This window comes from Balaenoptera borealis, assembly GCF_965194805.1.
Source record: "Balaenoptera borealis genome assembly, chromosome: 18".
NCBI classification, from domain to species: domain Eukaryota; kingdom Metazoa; phylum Chordata; class Mammalia; order Artiodactyla; family Balaenopteridae; genus Balaenoptera; species Balaenoptera borealis.
In genome coordinates this window covers 49283340-49301674 of record NC_138877.1, presented here as the reverse complement: position 1 = coordinate 49301674, position 18335 = coordinate 49283340, and the positions used below count along the sequence as shown (strand labels likewise).

The window sequence follows — 18335 nt, the reverse complement described above, 5'->3', positions numbered from 1 at the left end:
TCAATACAATTCATACTTTTAATTTTCACAGAAGTTATTTCGTAAAAGTTATTTTCATATAAAACATACTTATTTTATTAAATTGAATGTTTCTTCCTAGGAAGACTTCAAAAACAAAAGTTCTTTAACTTTATTCCTTAAATAACACCTCTGACTCCTATATTACTAGAAGTAATTCATACATATATGTACATTGCAATATATGCATATATATGAAGTTTTTTGCCCAACCAAGTTTGAGACCAATAAAAATATCATGTCAGCTGCTTAGTCATGACAGAAATAGAATAGATGTAACTTGGTAAGAAGGAAGGAATTAATATTTGAGCCCAACTTCTCTGGAACTTTATATATAGACAGTTGACCCTTGAACAACAAAGGTTTGAACTGCACAGGTCCATTTATACGTAGATATTTTTTCAAGAAATATATTGGAAAATTTTTTGGAGATTTGTGACAATTTGAAAAAACTCACAGATGAACCATGTAGCCTAGAAATATCGAAAAAATTAAGAAAAAGTTAGTATATATCATGAATGCATAAAATATATGTAGATACTATCCTTATACAGGCATAAGGTGAGTGATATTTAATATAAAATTATTTGTTAGTTTTCTTACTGTTTTATAACTTTGCTTTCAAGGAATTACATTACAGTACAATATGCCTCTCTCTCTCTCATGATTGGAGAAACTGCATATCAGACTATCATCACGGGTAAGTGGGCTTTTCAATGTAACAATGTTTCTAATACTGTATTATAAATATGACTGTAATACTGTATGCCACAAAAATCATATAATGATTCATTTATTAGTGTATAGGCTTGGCAACCATGAAGCAATCATAGTGCTGTTTCTTTGTTATTAATGCATGAATCATTATACCTTTAAATAAATATGAATTTCTTTTTCACATCACCTTTTCAATTTTATGACTAATGTTAGAAATATTTATAACAGCTATAGTGTTTTGTATCATATGAGACAATACTGATGTTGGTATTGACGGACAGATGATTCAACTTGTAAACAGACAACGTAAACTTATGGTTTCAATAAATACAGTACAGTACTGTAAATGTATTTTCTCCTCCTTAGGATTTTCTTAACATTTTCTTTTATCTAACTTACTTTATTGTAACAATGCAGTATATATTGATAATACATATAACATACAAAATATGGGTTAATCGACTATTTATGTTATAATAAGGCTTCTGGTCAATAGTAAGCTATTAGCAGTTAAGTTTGCGGGGGAGTCAGAAGTTACACACAGATTTTCAAGTGCGCAGGAAGTTGGTGCTCCTAACTCTCGCTTTGCTCAAGGGTCAACTGCATTCTATATTTCAAAAGAAAATAGTAATTTTCTGATCTTTCAAAGAAAAAACTGTAAAAACTCTTCTTGCCTTCTCTCCTAGACAGATATTTTCTAATAATAAACACTCTGCCACCAACTTATTCCTGTCAAAATTCTGATGACACCTTCATGCCAGCTGCAAACCCAGAAATTTTAGTACTGCTACCTTTAATCCGTCATGCCTTTAACATCTGCAAACACATGCATGGCCAAACAGAAGGTTCCTGAATGTATTATAAGCAGCTTGACTATTCCAAAGATAAAATATTAACATATTTTATTTACATTCCAGTTATTAGCTGTCTTAAACTTGAGAGTTTTGTAAAATTAATTTTTTACCTGACTCCCATCGTCAGCCTTGATTCTTAGGGATTGCTAACATTTTGAAAATTATCCATCATTTGTAATTATGAATTATTTATTTCCAAAGATACGGTCCCACTTTATTTTTGATCTCTCTAGGGTCTTGATACAGCAGAGAATCTATATAATGATAGTATGGGGTGTTCTTCATACACAAAACTCCGAATTTAAAGCTAGAATGAATCTAGAGAGTCATCCATAGTCATCTTATGGAAAATATTACTGAGGCAAAGTAGAAGACAGAGACTTGCCCAACATCACACAGGATGTTGGTAGGAAACCAAAAGAGCTGACAGGTCTTAAGTATGTTGCAAATACACTCCAAAACCTGCATGCTGAGTGAGGGCAATGTATAAGCACGAAGCACCTGAAATGTAACAAACAACTTAACAGCTTTGGCCAGTTTCCATAAACTGTGGTCAACTAGCAACCAATATACGGAGGGCTGAGTTTCAGAAAGACCGTGATCCTAAACAAATGCAATTTGTGGAAGAAATGGGCCAAAAGGGGGGATATAGGCAGTTTGAGGGCACAAAAAGCAAAACAAACAAAAAATTAAATAAATAGAATAAAAACCCCCAGGCAGAATGGAAACAGAAAGAGGAACTAAAGATATAAGGACAAGATCACTAGAAATACTTTTCTTGAGAAAAAGGACCCCGAATCTAATATCTATGATAACTCCAGATAAGAGAATGTGTTTATGCCCATCTTTTTACATTTCAGAAACAAGTCTAATTTTGAAGATAATTTATTACTTACCAAACCTGCTATTGGTGTGGACAGTCTATTGATCTTCTTAATGACACCAGGTTTAAGCTTATTAATCAAACTGAAAGTAAATAAAGAAACAACATAGGCAGTTACAAGAATGCCAATATTCGTTTAGTGTTCTTTTTAACATCCTCAAAAATCGTACATGTCATTCATCGATCCCAATATGTTCTTCAGGTCCAAGAGCCCAACAGAAAGCAAACAACTAAGAAAATAAGTCAGAGACCAGCAAAGCCAACAACAGTGAACGGCCTCTTAGAACATATAGACACACTTTTACATTCAAAGGCATGTCCTTAAAAATAGTTCCACATTTGTTAAAGAAAGGTAATATTTGATTCTGTTTCAACAGTTAAAGAATCTCTTTCATTATAATATAGTTCTCTTCAACCTAAGAATACTTTTTTCTATTAATCATTTTTATTGATTTTTTTTCTCAAACTGATCCATGTTTTAAAAAGATAGATTCAAACCATATTTTTTTTTTTTTTTTTTTTTTGCCATACTCAAAGGGTGCGGTGGAACTCATCCAAATAACAACTGTTTCCCATTGGTAACTCATTCAAGTCTATGATTGCTTTGTTATCACTGAGGAATGACTGGGTAAAAATTTAAATGCACCAGAACTCTCCAAAATAGGCTAACAGTCACTTCAGAATCTAACACTGAACAAAAGTTTATACTGTTATTACAGAATCTGCAAGGATATCTGTAAGTCTTTAGATTCTAAAACACTTTTAGAACCCAGCTTTGACACCTGAAACTTAAAGAGTACAATTTTTGGTTCTAAATCTAGATTATTGTGAATTCTATATTTTTGTTGCTGTGCACTGATAACAGTGCCAAGCCATGTAGAAACTTAATAGTATAATAATGTTTTTCTAGTAAAGCTAGCCTCGTTAATTAATCATTAATCACTGCCAGAAAACTATAATTTGAAACAATGATTTTCCTATTCAATAATGCTTCCACAAAAACACAATTCTTTATTCTGTAACAGAGTTCCAAAAGGAAAGCAAATATAGGAGAAAGAATCAAACATTCTTAATTTACTGGTCTCCCCTTCACAATGGGAAACAGAAAAAAAAAAAAAAATCTGACACTTGTGGAATGTCACTCCTTCAACATTCCAGAGATTTATATATACACTTGAGTGTGCTAAAAATAAAGAAGACAAAAGTCTCAATTTAATAAGCTTCAGAATGTTGTTAACAGGATTCAAAATTACAAAACAGTGGCTTATGAAGATTTAGTCTGGTGAACAAAAGCTGTTTTTCTGTTTTCATAGTTTCTTCACACAAAGATCTTTAGATAACAACATAGATGACAGAACCACCCCTCGACTTTAAGCATTTCCAAGAACTGTTACTCTTTGACTCCTAATTTCTTACTTGTGCACTGAAAACCAGGTAGGAAGGAAGGCTTTCTCCCTCATGGTCACAGTATTTTTCTTTAATCACTAGCTGAAGAGCTAGCAAAAAATTGAGCAGGTTTATAAGAAATGACATTTCCAATTTAATTGTTCTAGTTGTTCCCTATTAAGCAAGTATTTCTTGAATTCTATTACTGGTGGCTTCTTGCAACGCATAGTACAAATAACTGAAACATTACTTAACAGAATCATAATTCTAGCATAGCGTCAACCAAGAAATTCGTAGCAGTTGTTGACCACTAGTTTGACAGTGACTTTCCTACAGGAACTTGAATCTTAAAATGTAATCTTTCTGTGATATTAAAAGTTAGACACCAATATGAGCTGGGGCACCTTATAAAATGTCAGGGAAATCTGACATCAGTTGTCCTTATTAAAGGAACAGTGTCATAAATTCCGCCTCGACCCACTTGAGTCACTGGTAACTTTGGCCAGATTATTCCATTTACCTGTTTACTTCACTTACCATTTTTGTATTACAGCGTTAGTAATATCGAGAGAATTTTTTTTTAATACAGTTTCTGGAATGGATAATAACACAGCCTACTCTCAGTTAAGTCAGCCAAAGGAGGCAAGGGATAGAGACTCCTCCCTCATCAGAAAGTTTCAGAGCTATTACTTAGAAGCAACATACACCCAATGGACTGGCATGCATTCCTGAGCCTCCTCGTATGTGTACAGACATGGAAATAACCACAAGGAAAAACAACACTCTGGATAACATGCAAACTACCCTCTAAAAAAAGAGGTGTCACTAGAGGAAAATGCTGTTTTATTTTGTCAACTGTTAAAATGGTATCAGTTCTAAGCACTAGAATATGGAGAAAATGCTCATATAGTTTTGGCAAATAGTGAACATCCAATCTGATTATGAATCACGAGTAATTATTTTCATATACAATTAAAGAAAGATTAGGATACTTCTTCTGGGGAGAAAAACAGGTTTCATAAAATCTAAAATTCTGTGAAATTTAAGTCTATATAAAGGAATAGGGCATAGTCTTACGTCAAATAAAATACAAGTGCCACACAAGAGAGATACTACTCTCTTTTACAAATGGAACTTCTTTGCATAATAAGTATTCTTCAGTTACACGTGTGGGGCTTCCCTGGTGGCGCAGTGGTTGAGAATCCCCCTGCCAATGCAGGGGACACGGGTTCGAGCCCTGGTCTGGGAAGATCCCACATGCCGCGGAGCAACTGGGCCCGTGAGCCACAACTACTGAGCCTGCGCGTCTGGAGCCTGTGCTCTGCAGCAAGAGCGGCCGCGATAGTGAGAGGCCCTTGCACCGCGATGAAGAGTGGCCCCCGCTTGCCGCAACTAGAGAAAGCCCTCGCACAGAAACGAAGACCCAACACAGCCATAAATAAATAAATAAATAAAATTAAAAAAAAAAAATTACACATGTGGAATTCCTAAAGGCAACACTGGCTTCAGGTCACTGGCTCTATTTAAGAACCATATAACATGCTAACTTTCCAAATACCTCTGTACACAAGGAACTAGAGGCAGTCAAGGGACCACTTTATCTGCCTGCATCCCTTTGCTCCACCCCTCTAATCCTATGTAGAATCATACCTCGACTCCCCCAAGCTTTCCCTCATGGCCATGCGCTTTGCTAGCATACCAGGGGTGTGCTCTTTTAGTAAGATGAAAACCAGAACAGGAAACACGGAGTCACTTGCTATCTCCCATGGTAGAGCACTCCCGCAAAAAGGACTACAGCCCCTCTCCTTCGTCTCTTTCCTCCAGTTTTATCTACTTCCTCTTCTCCTCCTCCCCAAAATGTATCGTCCCCTCCCTCCAAGGGAGTTGAGTTACATAACAGATGCTAGGAAGTTGCCTCTGTTCAGAAATCTCGTCACCAGTGAATGTGACCTGACTTCAAATATAAGTCAGAGGCAACACTCCAAGAAAACTGCACATAGAGCTCAGTATGGTGTCTGGCTCAGTTATAAAAGGCTTTAATGAGAACTAGAATGTGATGCTCTGTGTCTTGGTCTCCAGGAACTAGTTCCAAATGCCAAATCTCATTTCCCCTTTATCAGAAAGCTCTTCAGCAGAGGTAGAAAATCGAGAGACATCTTTTGGCTTCCTATTTCCAAAGATTTTTTCCAAATGTACCAGAAAGACTGACATCAAAGAGCATATCGATGCAATGAGAGTGAACTTTTTAACCTATAAGTATTTGGTTAGTCATTCACGCATACATATTTTTTTTTAATTTTATTATTTATTTTATTTATTTTTGGCTGTGTTGGGTCTTCGTTTCTGTGCGAGGGCTTTCTCTAGTTGTGGCGAGCGGGGACCACTCTTCATCGTGGTGCACGGGCGTCTCACTATCGCGGCCTCTCTTGTTGTGGAGCACAGGCTCCAGACGCGCAGGCTCAGTAGTTGTGGCTCACGGGCCTAGTTGCTCCGCGGCATGTGGGATCTTCCCAGACCAGGGCTCGAACCCGTGTCCCCTGCATTGGCAGGCGGATTCTCAACCACTGCGCCACCAGGGAAGCCTGACGCATACATATTTTTAATATCTTTCTGTCAGCTGCATTTTCTAAACATATATCCCCACATTAGTCAAACTTTTCCTATCAGTAAGCTAAATATTTGTTTAAAAGATATACTAAAGAAATTACACATTTCCTTACAAATTAAGGAGCAATGCCTTGTTTTATCTGTTACTCGACACAATCATTTGTCTAGGTTTCCTCGAGATGCAGACTCTGCTCAACAAACAGATGTCAAGTAAAGACAGAGCACTGAACAGGGATCAGCCGCAGAGCAACCAGCCAGTGAAGGTGCTAAGTGCCACGATGTTCTCTCATTCCAAACACATCTCCTAGCACTCATCGAAGGACCTGGCGTATCAAATATTTTATAAACCCACTAACTTCGAACGCAGAAATTTTTCTGTGAATGATTCAAAATCTCTATCTTCTTTGCAGAAATAAATTTAGAAGAACTTTTTTAGTTGCACTCAAATGCTAGACATGATTTTGTGCTTTTCACCTTTGTTATTTTTTCTGTTACCAAACAAGTCAATCTTCAGTGCTCTCTCCTGATTGTCAAATGCTGATCAAGAGAGTAAGCTCTCTAGGGACTTCCCTGGTGGTCCAGTGGGTGATAAATACTCCACGCTCCCAACGCAGGGGGCCCAGGTTCGATGCCTGGTCGGGGAACTAGATCCCGCATGCATGCCGCAACTAAGAAGCCCGCATGCCGCAACAAAGATCCCGAGGGCCGCAACTAAGACCCGGCGCAGCCTAAATAAATAAATAATAAGTAGATAAATAATTTTTGAAAAAAGAGAGAGTAAGCTCTCTATCAGATATATTAATTTAGACTGGTTATCATAAGTACATTTTTTACTAAGATCTTTAATTAATTATCTACAGCTAAATTCATAAGTTGTAATATTTTAAAAATAAAAACCACCTTCAGTAGTGATCACACATCCATGGGTAAAGTAATAAGCATATGTAATTTAAAATTTTAAAGTTTAAAAACATTCAATACAAAATTTTATGATTGCTTTAGGATTGATATTTTTAAAGACTGGTAGTAAAATTAATATAAGTTTGATGTCTAGAATTCCTGTGGCAGTAATTTTGAATACTGCTGAATTAGGACACAACACAAATAAATGGTTCACAATACATGCTAAGATGGGGAAAGTAGGTGGAGTAGCAACAAGTCAGTACCAATGCACTGATGATCATCATTTCATGATGACAGGACTTTCTTTTTAGCTTCACTGTTATGCCTGAAGCATCCTCAAGTGAGTCTAGCAAAGCTCGAGCAGTGTGACAGCAGAGTCCTCTTATTCTAGGCAACATCAACATTTATGGCACTAATGGATCTTGCTGAGTAACAGGACATTTCCCAATACAACATCAAGAGCCATACGTGTCTAGCAGGAGGACTCTGGTTTCCTGTCCTGGTTCACTCTTCACTATTAAGTAACATCGCAAATTCTGCTCCATCCCTTCGTATAAATCAGAGGATTCTCACAGTCGAACTTAGGTTCTTTCCAACTTTTGCCACTGTAAAAATGCTTGGATGCATGTCTGTATGTATATCTTTGACCATGCTCCTTCTCATTTCTTATATTCTATTTCTAGAAATAAAATCATCAGTATCAAGCTCTTGGTACTCGTCTGGAAAGGAACCTGGCAATATGAACCAATTTACTTTTGCATCAGCAGGGAGCATTCCTGTGTCTACCTCATGGTATGATAAAAGAGTGACACTGTTTCCCTCTGCCTGTCAGCTCCCCCCTGCGTGATCTCCCTAGTGCTGCAGCCTTTATAAGCACGGCTTGTAAGGGATATAAAAAATTTTACCAATGTTTTATGTATCACATTTTAGATATTTAAGCTCTCTTTAATATTTTCCACTACGAAGAGGCTTTATGCATACCTTTTTCCCCATTTTGTAGTCTTAGAGTCCAAAACAAAAGAATTATTGGGGAAAGTCTTATAATCTTTATGATAAATATATGTTTATATTAATAAATAAACTAGCATATAATTACTTGATAGATACTGCCAAATTGCTGTTCAGCACTGTACCAGCTTATACTCAACTGGTCATTTTGAGAATATCATAGACTACTTTGCCATAATACGGCCATCATTTTTTTTTAACAGATCTTAAATTATTTACTAGTTCAATTTAAAAATCGTATCTGATTTTAACATAATTATTTCTTACTATTGAAGGTAGAGATTTTACTATTTATTTCCAGTAGTATTTCTTCATTTGTGAAGTATTTGGTCACATCCTTTGCTCATTTGTCTATTGAGATTTTTCAAATGTGTACCTTACCAGTTTATTTGAACTCTAGATAATATTTAAGCCAATTCTGCTTAAAATATTTTTCCCAGAATGTTATTTGCCAGAGTTATCTATTTCATAAGACCTCAAGTCTATTTTTTCTGGGTTTTTTCTATTCCTTCAAAGCTTAGAATTTTAAACTGCCTCCAAAAATTTTTTAATTCTTCTATTTTATTTTCTCAGCTTTTTATTATTTTAATCCAGGCTATATTCTGGTATATGTAAGGTTTGGGTTTGGGGTTTTTTTACTGAAGTATAATTGATCTACAACACTATGTTAGTTCCAGGTACATAACACAGTGATCCAATATTTCTATACATTACAAAATGATCACCATGATAAATCTAGTTACCATCTGTCACCATACAAAGATATTACAATATTATTGACTATACTCCCGTGATTCATTTATTTTATAACTGAAGTTTGTACCTCTTAATCTCTCTCACCTATTTCACTTATTCCCCACCCCACCCCCGCTCTGGCAACCACCTATTTGTTCTCTATGTCTGTGTTTCTGTTTTGTTATATGTGTTCACTTGTTTTGGTTTTTAGATTCCATATTTAAGTGAATCATGGTATTTGTCTTTCTCTGTCTGACATTTCACTTAGCATAATACCCTCTAAGTCCACCTATGTTGTCACAAATGGCAAGATTTCATTCTTTTTATGGCAGAGTCATATTCCACTGTGCATATATACCACCTCTTCTTTATCCCTTCATCTCTTAATGGATGCTTAGGTTGCTTCCATATCTTGGCTACTGTAAATAATGCTGCAATGAACTTAGGGGTGCATATATCTTTTTGAATTAGTGTTTTCATTTTCTTGGGGAAAATAACCAGAAGTGGAATTGCTGGATTAAATGGTAATTCTATTCTTAATTTTTTGAGGAACCTCCATAGTGGCTGCACCAATTCACATTCCCCCCAGCAGTGCACGAGGGTTCCCTTTTCTCCACATCCTCACCATCGCTTGTTATTTGTTGTCTTTTTGATAATAGTCATTCTGACAGGTGTGAGATAGTATCTCACTGAGATTTTGATTTGCATTTCCCTGATGATTAGTGATGTTGAACATGTGTCTGTTGGCCATCTGCGTGTCTTCTTTGGAAAAATGTCTGTTCAGGTCCTTTGTCCATTATTTTATCAGGTTGTTTGTTTTTTTGATGTTGAGTTGTGGTATATGGTGAGTTTGTAAATTAATTCTTAGCCAATTATGTACCCCAATACAAATAATCGAGTGACTCATCTCTTCTCCATTCTCTCATCTGTCCTTTATCACAACTTCCTATGCATAAGAATGTGTTTTGGACCTTCCAATTACATTAATATGTACATTTATAAAGCAATCCATAATTTAATTACTGTGCTTTCTCAAGTCTGTCATTTGTTGTAATACTGAGACAGTCTCATTCCACAGAAATTTTTAGTTTTAGGATTTTTCCTTTTCTCACCTGTTTATTCTTCCCTATGAATGTTAAAATCCTATTTATTCTATGAAAAGTCTGACTAGATTTAACATGGGTATTGGCTTAAAATTATAAACAAATTGACAACTATTGGAAATACAGTTTTTCATTCCATTTCTTAAATCATATAGTTTACCATTACATTTCAACATACAAAATAAAAGTCTCACACATTTCTCTGAAGTAAACAGTAAACTGTGTTCTAAACTTTTTCACTATTGCCCTTATCCCTTAGATCTCATCTGACTTTCTGACTGATGATTGTTGATATGTAAAAATTCTAGAGATTAAGTCTCTCATATAAGGCAATTACTCTACTTTTAATTGATGTGATATCATTATATATTTGTCCTTTTTGCAATATTCATTTCCCTTTCTTAATACTTCTCGTTGCACCGGCTAGAATTCCTGTACTTTCACCATTTCCTGGCCAACACGTGGATTTCCATTACCTACCTGAGAGCCTTCATGACATCAAAAAACTACTTCAAAAATATCCTTTTTCTGATCAACTTTAATATAAATTGTTTATATTACACACATTTAGCACATACATTACTCCTATTTATTTTTAGTAGAACATCATTCTCATTTTTTTTTTCCTCAGAGACCCTAGCACTGAAATGTTGTGTGCCCTCCTCTTAGTAATTTATATTTAGGATGAGAGAGCCCTGTAGATGGTACATGCAAGTTCATGAGACAGGACCAAAGCTTTCTACCTTCAAGTTTGAGGTCACAATGTAAAAAAACCTCTGCAAAATTTGCAATGAGTCTGTATCACATGACTACCATTACAGAAGTGAATTTTTAAATCGATGTTTGCCAAGCTGACCTTCAACTTGAAAAACTACTTTTAAAAAAATGACGTTTTGCTATATGTGGATATAAAATTACAGAAAAAAATTGACTGTGAAGCTTAAAAAGACAGCATACAGATGGCAACCATAAAACACTGCCATGAAGAGAAAGCAGTTTTAAAAATTTTAATTATCTTTATGAACTTGAACACGTGCATCTTTGCGTACTACTGAATTATCAAATAATATAGAAACTTCAAAGTCTGTATCACTTTAAGTGAAGAAAAATAGTTCTTATTACTTAAATTTCAAGTGGCTATAACATGGATCAGGGTCAATTGATAGCGTTGGTGAGCTGGAGAGCTGTATGAATGCACCTGTCCTCAGGAAATTCAAAACCAGTAAGAGCTCTAAGAAAAAAGCCTTCATCCTTACAGAAGGACCCCTGAGCTTTACATGGAGCTCTGCATAGAAGCCCGAAGAATCCACTGATGTCGCTGTCACTCAGTGTGTGCAAGTCTCCAACTCTAACAAAGGACAGAGCTCTCTCGCATGAATGAGAAGTGGCAAGGTTCTCTATCTTGTCTGCTGTCTTAAAACAATCACCTGAGTATCTCACAGTAAATTAACAGGAGTATTTTTTAATAATTTTTTTCTGTTTTTGAATGCGCCTTTAACAAAATACTACAGTCGTTTCAGGAAGACAGTATCGTATTCACATAGCAGATATAAATAGAAACAGGTTTTCTCAAACCAATAGGTGAATGTTTATTTGCTCCACTCTTTCCAAGCTGCAAGCCATGGAAAGGAAGGCCGGGTGCCAGTGTGAGAAGAGTTTCCTCAAAAATGTGAGCTGTGAGTTCAAAAAGGCATAAACGTCTGTATGGCTGACTTGGGACAGAGCAAAGACTTGGCATTATTCCAGGGATGGGAAGTACTGACTGACTAACCAGAGACACACCCAATAAGATTACCTTCAAATACATCTTCTTACTTCATAAAGATAATAATGTTTCCATTTAAATATTTCCAAGATTGCTATCATAAGATGAGTAACTATGAAATTACTAATCACTAGCTGGATATGCGCCAACTAGATATATTTAAAGAGAAATAATTCTGCAGAACCACAGAGCAAGAGAGGACTGCAGATACTTATGTAGTGGCAAATCTCCTATATTTTTAAATATATAGTAAGGGAGTCTTCAGGAACCCTAATAAACACTGAAGATAGGAGACAGATGAATGAATACAATTAATAAAATTCATAGAAAATTATAACAAGGAGTTGAAATCACCTTATAGACCCCTGTCAATCCTTTTACTAATTAGAAAAAAACCCAAATTAGATTTTGTTCACATTTCACTGTTTAATAAAGCCAAGAGAGACTGCATGTCTAAGGTATACAGTAAAATAATTACTACAACAGACTTTGACTGGGGGAGTATTCTTTAGCCCTCAACTGATTGGATCCCACAGTCAATCAAACTAAATGACACTAAAATGATTTACAGAAGATACTAACTTCAGATTAAAAGGCAATAAATGCACATAACTACCCTCATTATTCAGATGTGTATCTTGTCTGAAACCTCAGTGCAGAGTTTATACCCAATTTAAACTATCTGAAATGTCAGTACAGTGCCAGTTGGGAAAAAGCTATAATGAGCTCATTTCCTCCAACTCTTGACTTTGATATTCCAGGATGCCAGTTCAAAAAGGATAAACTCTTACTAAAGCATAAAAAACTGCTGAAATTACTAGATAAAATAATAAGAAAACTGTTTAATGGTGATAATGAACTAGGATGCCTAGAGATTTTTAAAAGGCAATAAGCAGACCCTATATTTCACAAGAATTGGTAATTTTTCTGGCAGTGAACCAAACAGAAGTCAGCCTTTCCTATAGAATATTTTAAAAATCTGAATTTATTTTTCAGTCACATTCCAGCTAAAGCTTGAGATCTCAGATGGGCAAAATATTCTCAAAGACAGACAGCTTACTATATTAACCACTAATTTAAAAGTCAGGGTTTACAATACCAGGCTTCTGAACAGCAGGTTTTGCTTTCCTCTTAGACATAATAACTACTCAGGCATATGTGATCAAACAATGATGCTTAATCATTTTGTAGACCAACCAGCTAGGCTTTTCTTTAGTTATAAATTTATACAGAATATAGTTACCTGGACTTTTTTCCAACACTACATCTATTAGATTAAAATGCCTTCATTAACCAGTGGCTAAAAACAATGCAATTCACCATTAAGAGATTTTTTTAATACAAACATCATGTGGTACTTTGGGATCCCATCATAAACTAAAATTACTGATTACCACAGCTTAATATTTACTGACACTACTTTTGGGAAACATTCATTTAAAGAATACTGGGTGTTGGGCTTCCCTGGTGGTGCAGTGGTTGAGAATCTGCCTGCTAATGCAGGGGACACGGGTTCGAGCCCTGGTCTGGGAAGATCCCACATGCCGCGGAGCAACTAGGCCCGTGAGCCACAACTACTGAGCCTGCGCATCTGGAGCCTGTGCTCCGCAACAAGAGAGGCCACGATAGTAAGAGGCCCGCGCACTGCGATGAAGAGTGGCCCCCGCTTGCCGCAACTAGAGAAAGCCCTCGCACAAAAAACGAAGACCCAACACAGCCAAAAATAAATTAATTAATTAATTAATTTTTAAAAAATTAAAAAAAAAAAAAAAGAATACTGGGTGGACTTCCCTGGTGGCGCAGTGGTTAAGAATCTGCCTGCCAATGCAGAGGACACGGGTTCAAGCCCTGGTCCGGGAAGATCCCACATGCTGCGAAGCAACTAAGCCCGTGCGCCACAACTACTAAGCCTGCATGCCACAACTACTGAAGCCCGCGTGACTAGAGCCCGTGCTCTGAAACGAGAAGCCATCGCAATGAGAATCCCGCACACCGCAATGAAGAGTAGCCCCCGCTCACCGCAACTAGAGAAAGCCTGCGCGCAGCCACAAAGACCCAACACAGCCAAAGATAAAATAAATTTTAAAAATAAAAATAAAGAATACTGGGTACTAAATAGATTGATTAGACTTAGCTGGTAATGCACAAAACCCCAAATTGGTGTTATTTCAATAAGGAAACAATCTAAGAATGAGCTTCTGGAAATTGTGAATTTAAATGACATTTTTAAAAAACTAATATATCTCTAGACATGCATCTAAATGTTTTCTGTGACCATTAAGGTAGAACTTATAATATTTAATCTAACAGTACTGCCTGTGATCAAAACAGTTTTTTATCAACTCTGAATATCCTCACTGGTAACAATATACTCAGGTTGAATATAGTTTTTGGAAATCACCTCAAGTAATTTAGGCTGCTGCATAAATTGCGTTTTAAATAAAACACTAACTGTCACTCTCAAGTATGTTTAATGACCTAGTTATGGAGGCTATGCCCCCAAAAGGGGGATCCCTAAAAATATTTTGAGTAATAGTTCATCACTGGAACTATATAACCACAAAGTGACTTCTTAAACAGATCACCTATTTGGGTTGTATGCTTTCAGACGTCTAAAAACAACTCTGTGCTCCATAGGCCCACTGCCTACATAAGCCCACCTAACTCCTATCCTGACTTATGGGACTTAAAACTGACATCAAAGTTATTTTGCAGCAAAGCTCTAAATAGTCTACACTCATAGCTAAGGTTCTTTTCAGATCACATGCGTCTAACAGCCATTTTTCCCTCCATCTTCTGAACACATTAGAATATATAAAACATATAATTTGCAAACCAAGATAATTTCCTATCAGTGACCAACTGAGCTAGCCACGTGACCTACTAATATTAGTTTAAACACTATTTGGCAACAACAACTCTGAATGTGGCATCAGAAAAGGACAAGAAACATCCCTTAAACTTTACTTGTGACCCTTATGCATATGCCTGTCCTACTACATATTAGGTAGAATCACGTGAAATTGACATTTCTATAGGTCACACGTGTTTGAATATCAACACTTCATATGATTCAACTTAATAACACTGCTCTAAGACAAAGAAGTGTGAACACCTATCAACAGAGCTGGTGAGATAAAGACTGTTCTCTTCATGGCCGTCTTCCTAGCAACAACTTGTATTCATACAAAGTTTGATAGTTTATGGAAATCTTAATATATGTATTATAGAACTTTGCACCTTTGTGAATTAGGCAGATCAGATACCCTGATCTCCACTTTACAGATGAGAAAATAAGGCTCAGATGTTAAGTCACTTGCTCAAATGTCCAAAAGTATGAAGCAAGGAATCAAACCTAGGCCCTCTGACTCCTGATCTTTGCTGCAAACAACTTTCCTTTAAAAGGATAATCAAAATCATCTAAGTATGAGCACATACACTCCCAGTGCTTGCTTGTGGACAGATTCCATAAATACTTATGTGATAAGTGTCTAGATTGGAATACTTAAGTGGTTTCAAAAATGTGGGTACATACACAAGTACATTCTTATACTTTATTTGCTCACGTCTGCAACCTGGACCCTCACCCAGGACTGCATTCTTCTATTCCACAGACTGTGTGCCCCTCATCCCCAAAGGTCACCACCCGGCTAACTGTATTCTGCATCCAGTGGGGAACAAAACATTACACTAAACATACACTGTAGGCCCCATACCATCAATCATGGCACAAGCCTATTTGACTTAGGATAACCAAAGCCTCAGATGTGATTCTCGGTAACATCATACTAATTGAATGAATGGCTGGCCTGTGACTCAAATTGATTGTGGTAATGCAATGACTCCACTTAAAGGTTCAAAGAAAAATTTGCTACAGCCTAAATTTGTTCTACAATCATCACTGTTTACTGATGAAGGAAACAAGCTTTACATTAACTTCTAAACCAGGCAACTCCATACATTAGACTATCCACAGCAAGTGAGAGCTGGTGCGATGCGATAGGGCTTACTTCTCAACCACCACCCCTACTGGCCCATCAAGCAATAACAGAATCTTTCTTGTTTACTAATTTAAAATAATATATATTTCACCAATGTTATCTCTAGATAGAGAGACCGATAACCCCTTCCTACTGTCTGGTACTGTCAGGGTGTCAATTTGCAGGGATCAAATCTCACTTGTTACCAAGAAGACATATCAGTGACTATGGTGGCCATGGGGGGGGTGGGGAATGAAGACACCTCATAACAGGCACGCACACGCGCACACGCACGCACACGCTCGCGCCCCTTTGCTTTTGAATTTTTTTTTTTAATGCTTTAAATACTTACTCACACAACAGAACACCATTCTCCAGGGAGGCTCGAAAATCCTTTGTCGCAAAATTCTTCTCTGTTACTGCCTGAAAGACATATTTGGGTATTAGTTTTCTCTAAATCAGGGATAATACACAAGTCAAATCCAGTATCAGATTAATTAATATGCATCTAAGATCATACTTGGAGAATGTGCATGTATCACCAAAAGTTGTCCCATACAGGAAATTCTATGCACTGTTCTATGTTACAAAGAGAAAGGTTAACCATTTTAGTATGAACAAATATAAACAGAAAAAACCACAGCGAGTGTTTTCTATGATGCAACCATTTTATGGAAGATAAACAAAAGTTAGAAGCTTAATTTCCAGCATATTTTCTATTTAAAAAAAAAGCCCTATGGGCAATCTACTCTACTAAGAGTAAATAAAACCAGATTAAGATATAAACTTGAAATACCAACTGTATACGCACATCATTAATTTCAATTCCACCCGTAAATTCCTCAAGTTTCATTACAAAGCTAAATAATAGAGGGCATGACTCTCCTTAAACGTATTCATGAAATGGCCCTGATGTGTGTAAAGAGCTATTTACTGCAATAGGAAGAAAACGATTAAATCCTGACATTGAGAGACAAAAGACAGAGAGGGAAGACGGTACATCTCTAAACAGACAATTCCCCACTTAAGGCTTTTACGTATGAACAGCCCATCTACGGTTACCGCCACCAATGTTCTTAGTGAAACTGCTGAAAAAGTGTCTACCAATTCTGTCTTCCTCTGTCTTCTGAGGGTGGAGTGGTTGGGAGGAAAGGGGATTCCATAGGGACAATAGTAGCAGAGAAAATGGAGGCCATGTAGGGAAAAGGTGCTCCAGGAATACTCTGGGACTGAGTCCCCAGCCAAGGGTGTGGGCAGGTGTACCACAACAGCTGGGACAGCAGCCGCCCTAGAGATGGACCCAGCCACCCACAAGCAGAGGCCCTGCTCCACCTGCCACTTCAGGGAGAAATCTGATCTCGGAAACCTGATTGGGAAGTCACTAACCTTAAACCCTAGGTGAGCTACAAAGCTCCTGCTGTCCTTACTCACCACTGTGACCTTTACGGTCCACCTAGAGTCCCTGTATGTCTTCTGCATCTTTTCCACAACACCCAACAGTGTCATAGGCACACATAATAATGGGTAACTGACAGAACAATGGCTATTTCTAGAATTAAAGTTAGTTTCTCACAAGCTGGCTCTATAAACAGGGACAGGAGCCTGGGCCAGGAGGTGACACACTCAAATGCAGGAAGAAGTAGCAGATCCTTTCCTACAAAGGTCATTAATCTACAGAAGGGCTACATTGCTGCATGAATTAAACATTTGCTGAGTGTCTCCGTTACATGCACTTACTTGGATACTGGGTGTAGATCTAAAAAAAAATGCAGGGAACTCATAGCCACATAAGTAAAACACAAAGTTTAAAAGTTCAGTAAAACATATCCAAATGGAATGGTATATTCCTTCAGGGATAACCTTGAGTGGCCCATGGGTTACCCCCGGTAACCTATGCAGCACAAACTCTCTTGAATTTTCCCCAAATAAATCCAAAACAAACTCAAGGTGAGCACTAATCGCAGCTAGTGAAAACACAGTAGCATCTCATTTATCTGGGAACTCCTACCCAAAGCTGAAAAGCATGAAAAAGTCCCAGGAACAGCCAAAGCAGATGTCAAAGCCCATTCTCTCTAGTCATTAGAAAAGCCACTCAGAGCCACCAATACTCAATTACCCATCACTGAAACAATCTACGGATAACGTTCCCAAATCAAGGTAGATTAGAAGCAGCGAGTTAGAAGGAAGAAGGGTTGTGCCCCACAGACACATGGAGAGCAGTGAAGAGTGATAATCAACAGCACTGGATGGGCTAGTCGAGAGGCAGTGTAGCAAGGGACGAAATGGAAGGAGAAAGGGCGCGAGTCAGACAAAAGTATATTCAAATGCCACTTTCATTATCTAGTAGCTGTGTGACCTTAAGCAAGTTGAATAGCC

General features: G+C 37.1%; 1 protein-coding gene and 1 long non-coding RNA gene across 23 annotated transcripts in view; one reads left to right on the top strand and one right to left on the bottom strand.

Moving 5' to 3' along the window:
• The window catches only part of LMO7 (LIM domain 7), a 195354-nt gene that overhangs the window by 118093 nt on the left and 58926 nt on the right, over positions 1–18335 (bottom strand). For 21 of the 22 annotated variants that reach the window (XM_082365910.1, XM_082365909.1, XM_082365904.1 and 18 more), the window contains 2 exons: positions 16312–16382; positions 2486–2555 (listed from right to left, as the gene is read on the bottom strand). In XM_082365910.1, the coding sequence (XP_082222036.1) occupies positions 2486–2555; positions 16312–16382 (141 nt within the window). The remainder of the gene's footprint in view (positions 1–2485; positions 2556–16311; positions 16383–18335) is intronic. The other variant, XM_082365912.1, reaches the window with a different exon arrangement.
• On the top strand, positions 662–13717 carry LOC309615939. Its single transcript, XR_014237156.1, has 2 exons — positions 662–718; positions 8052–13717. It is a non-coding gene; the product is annotated as an uncharacterized lncRNA (long non-coding RNA).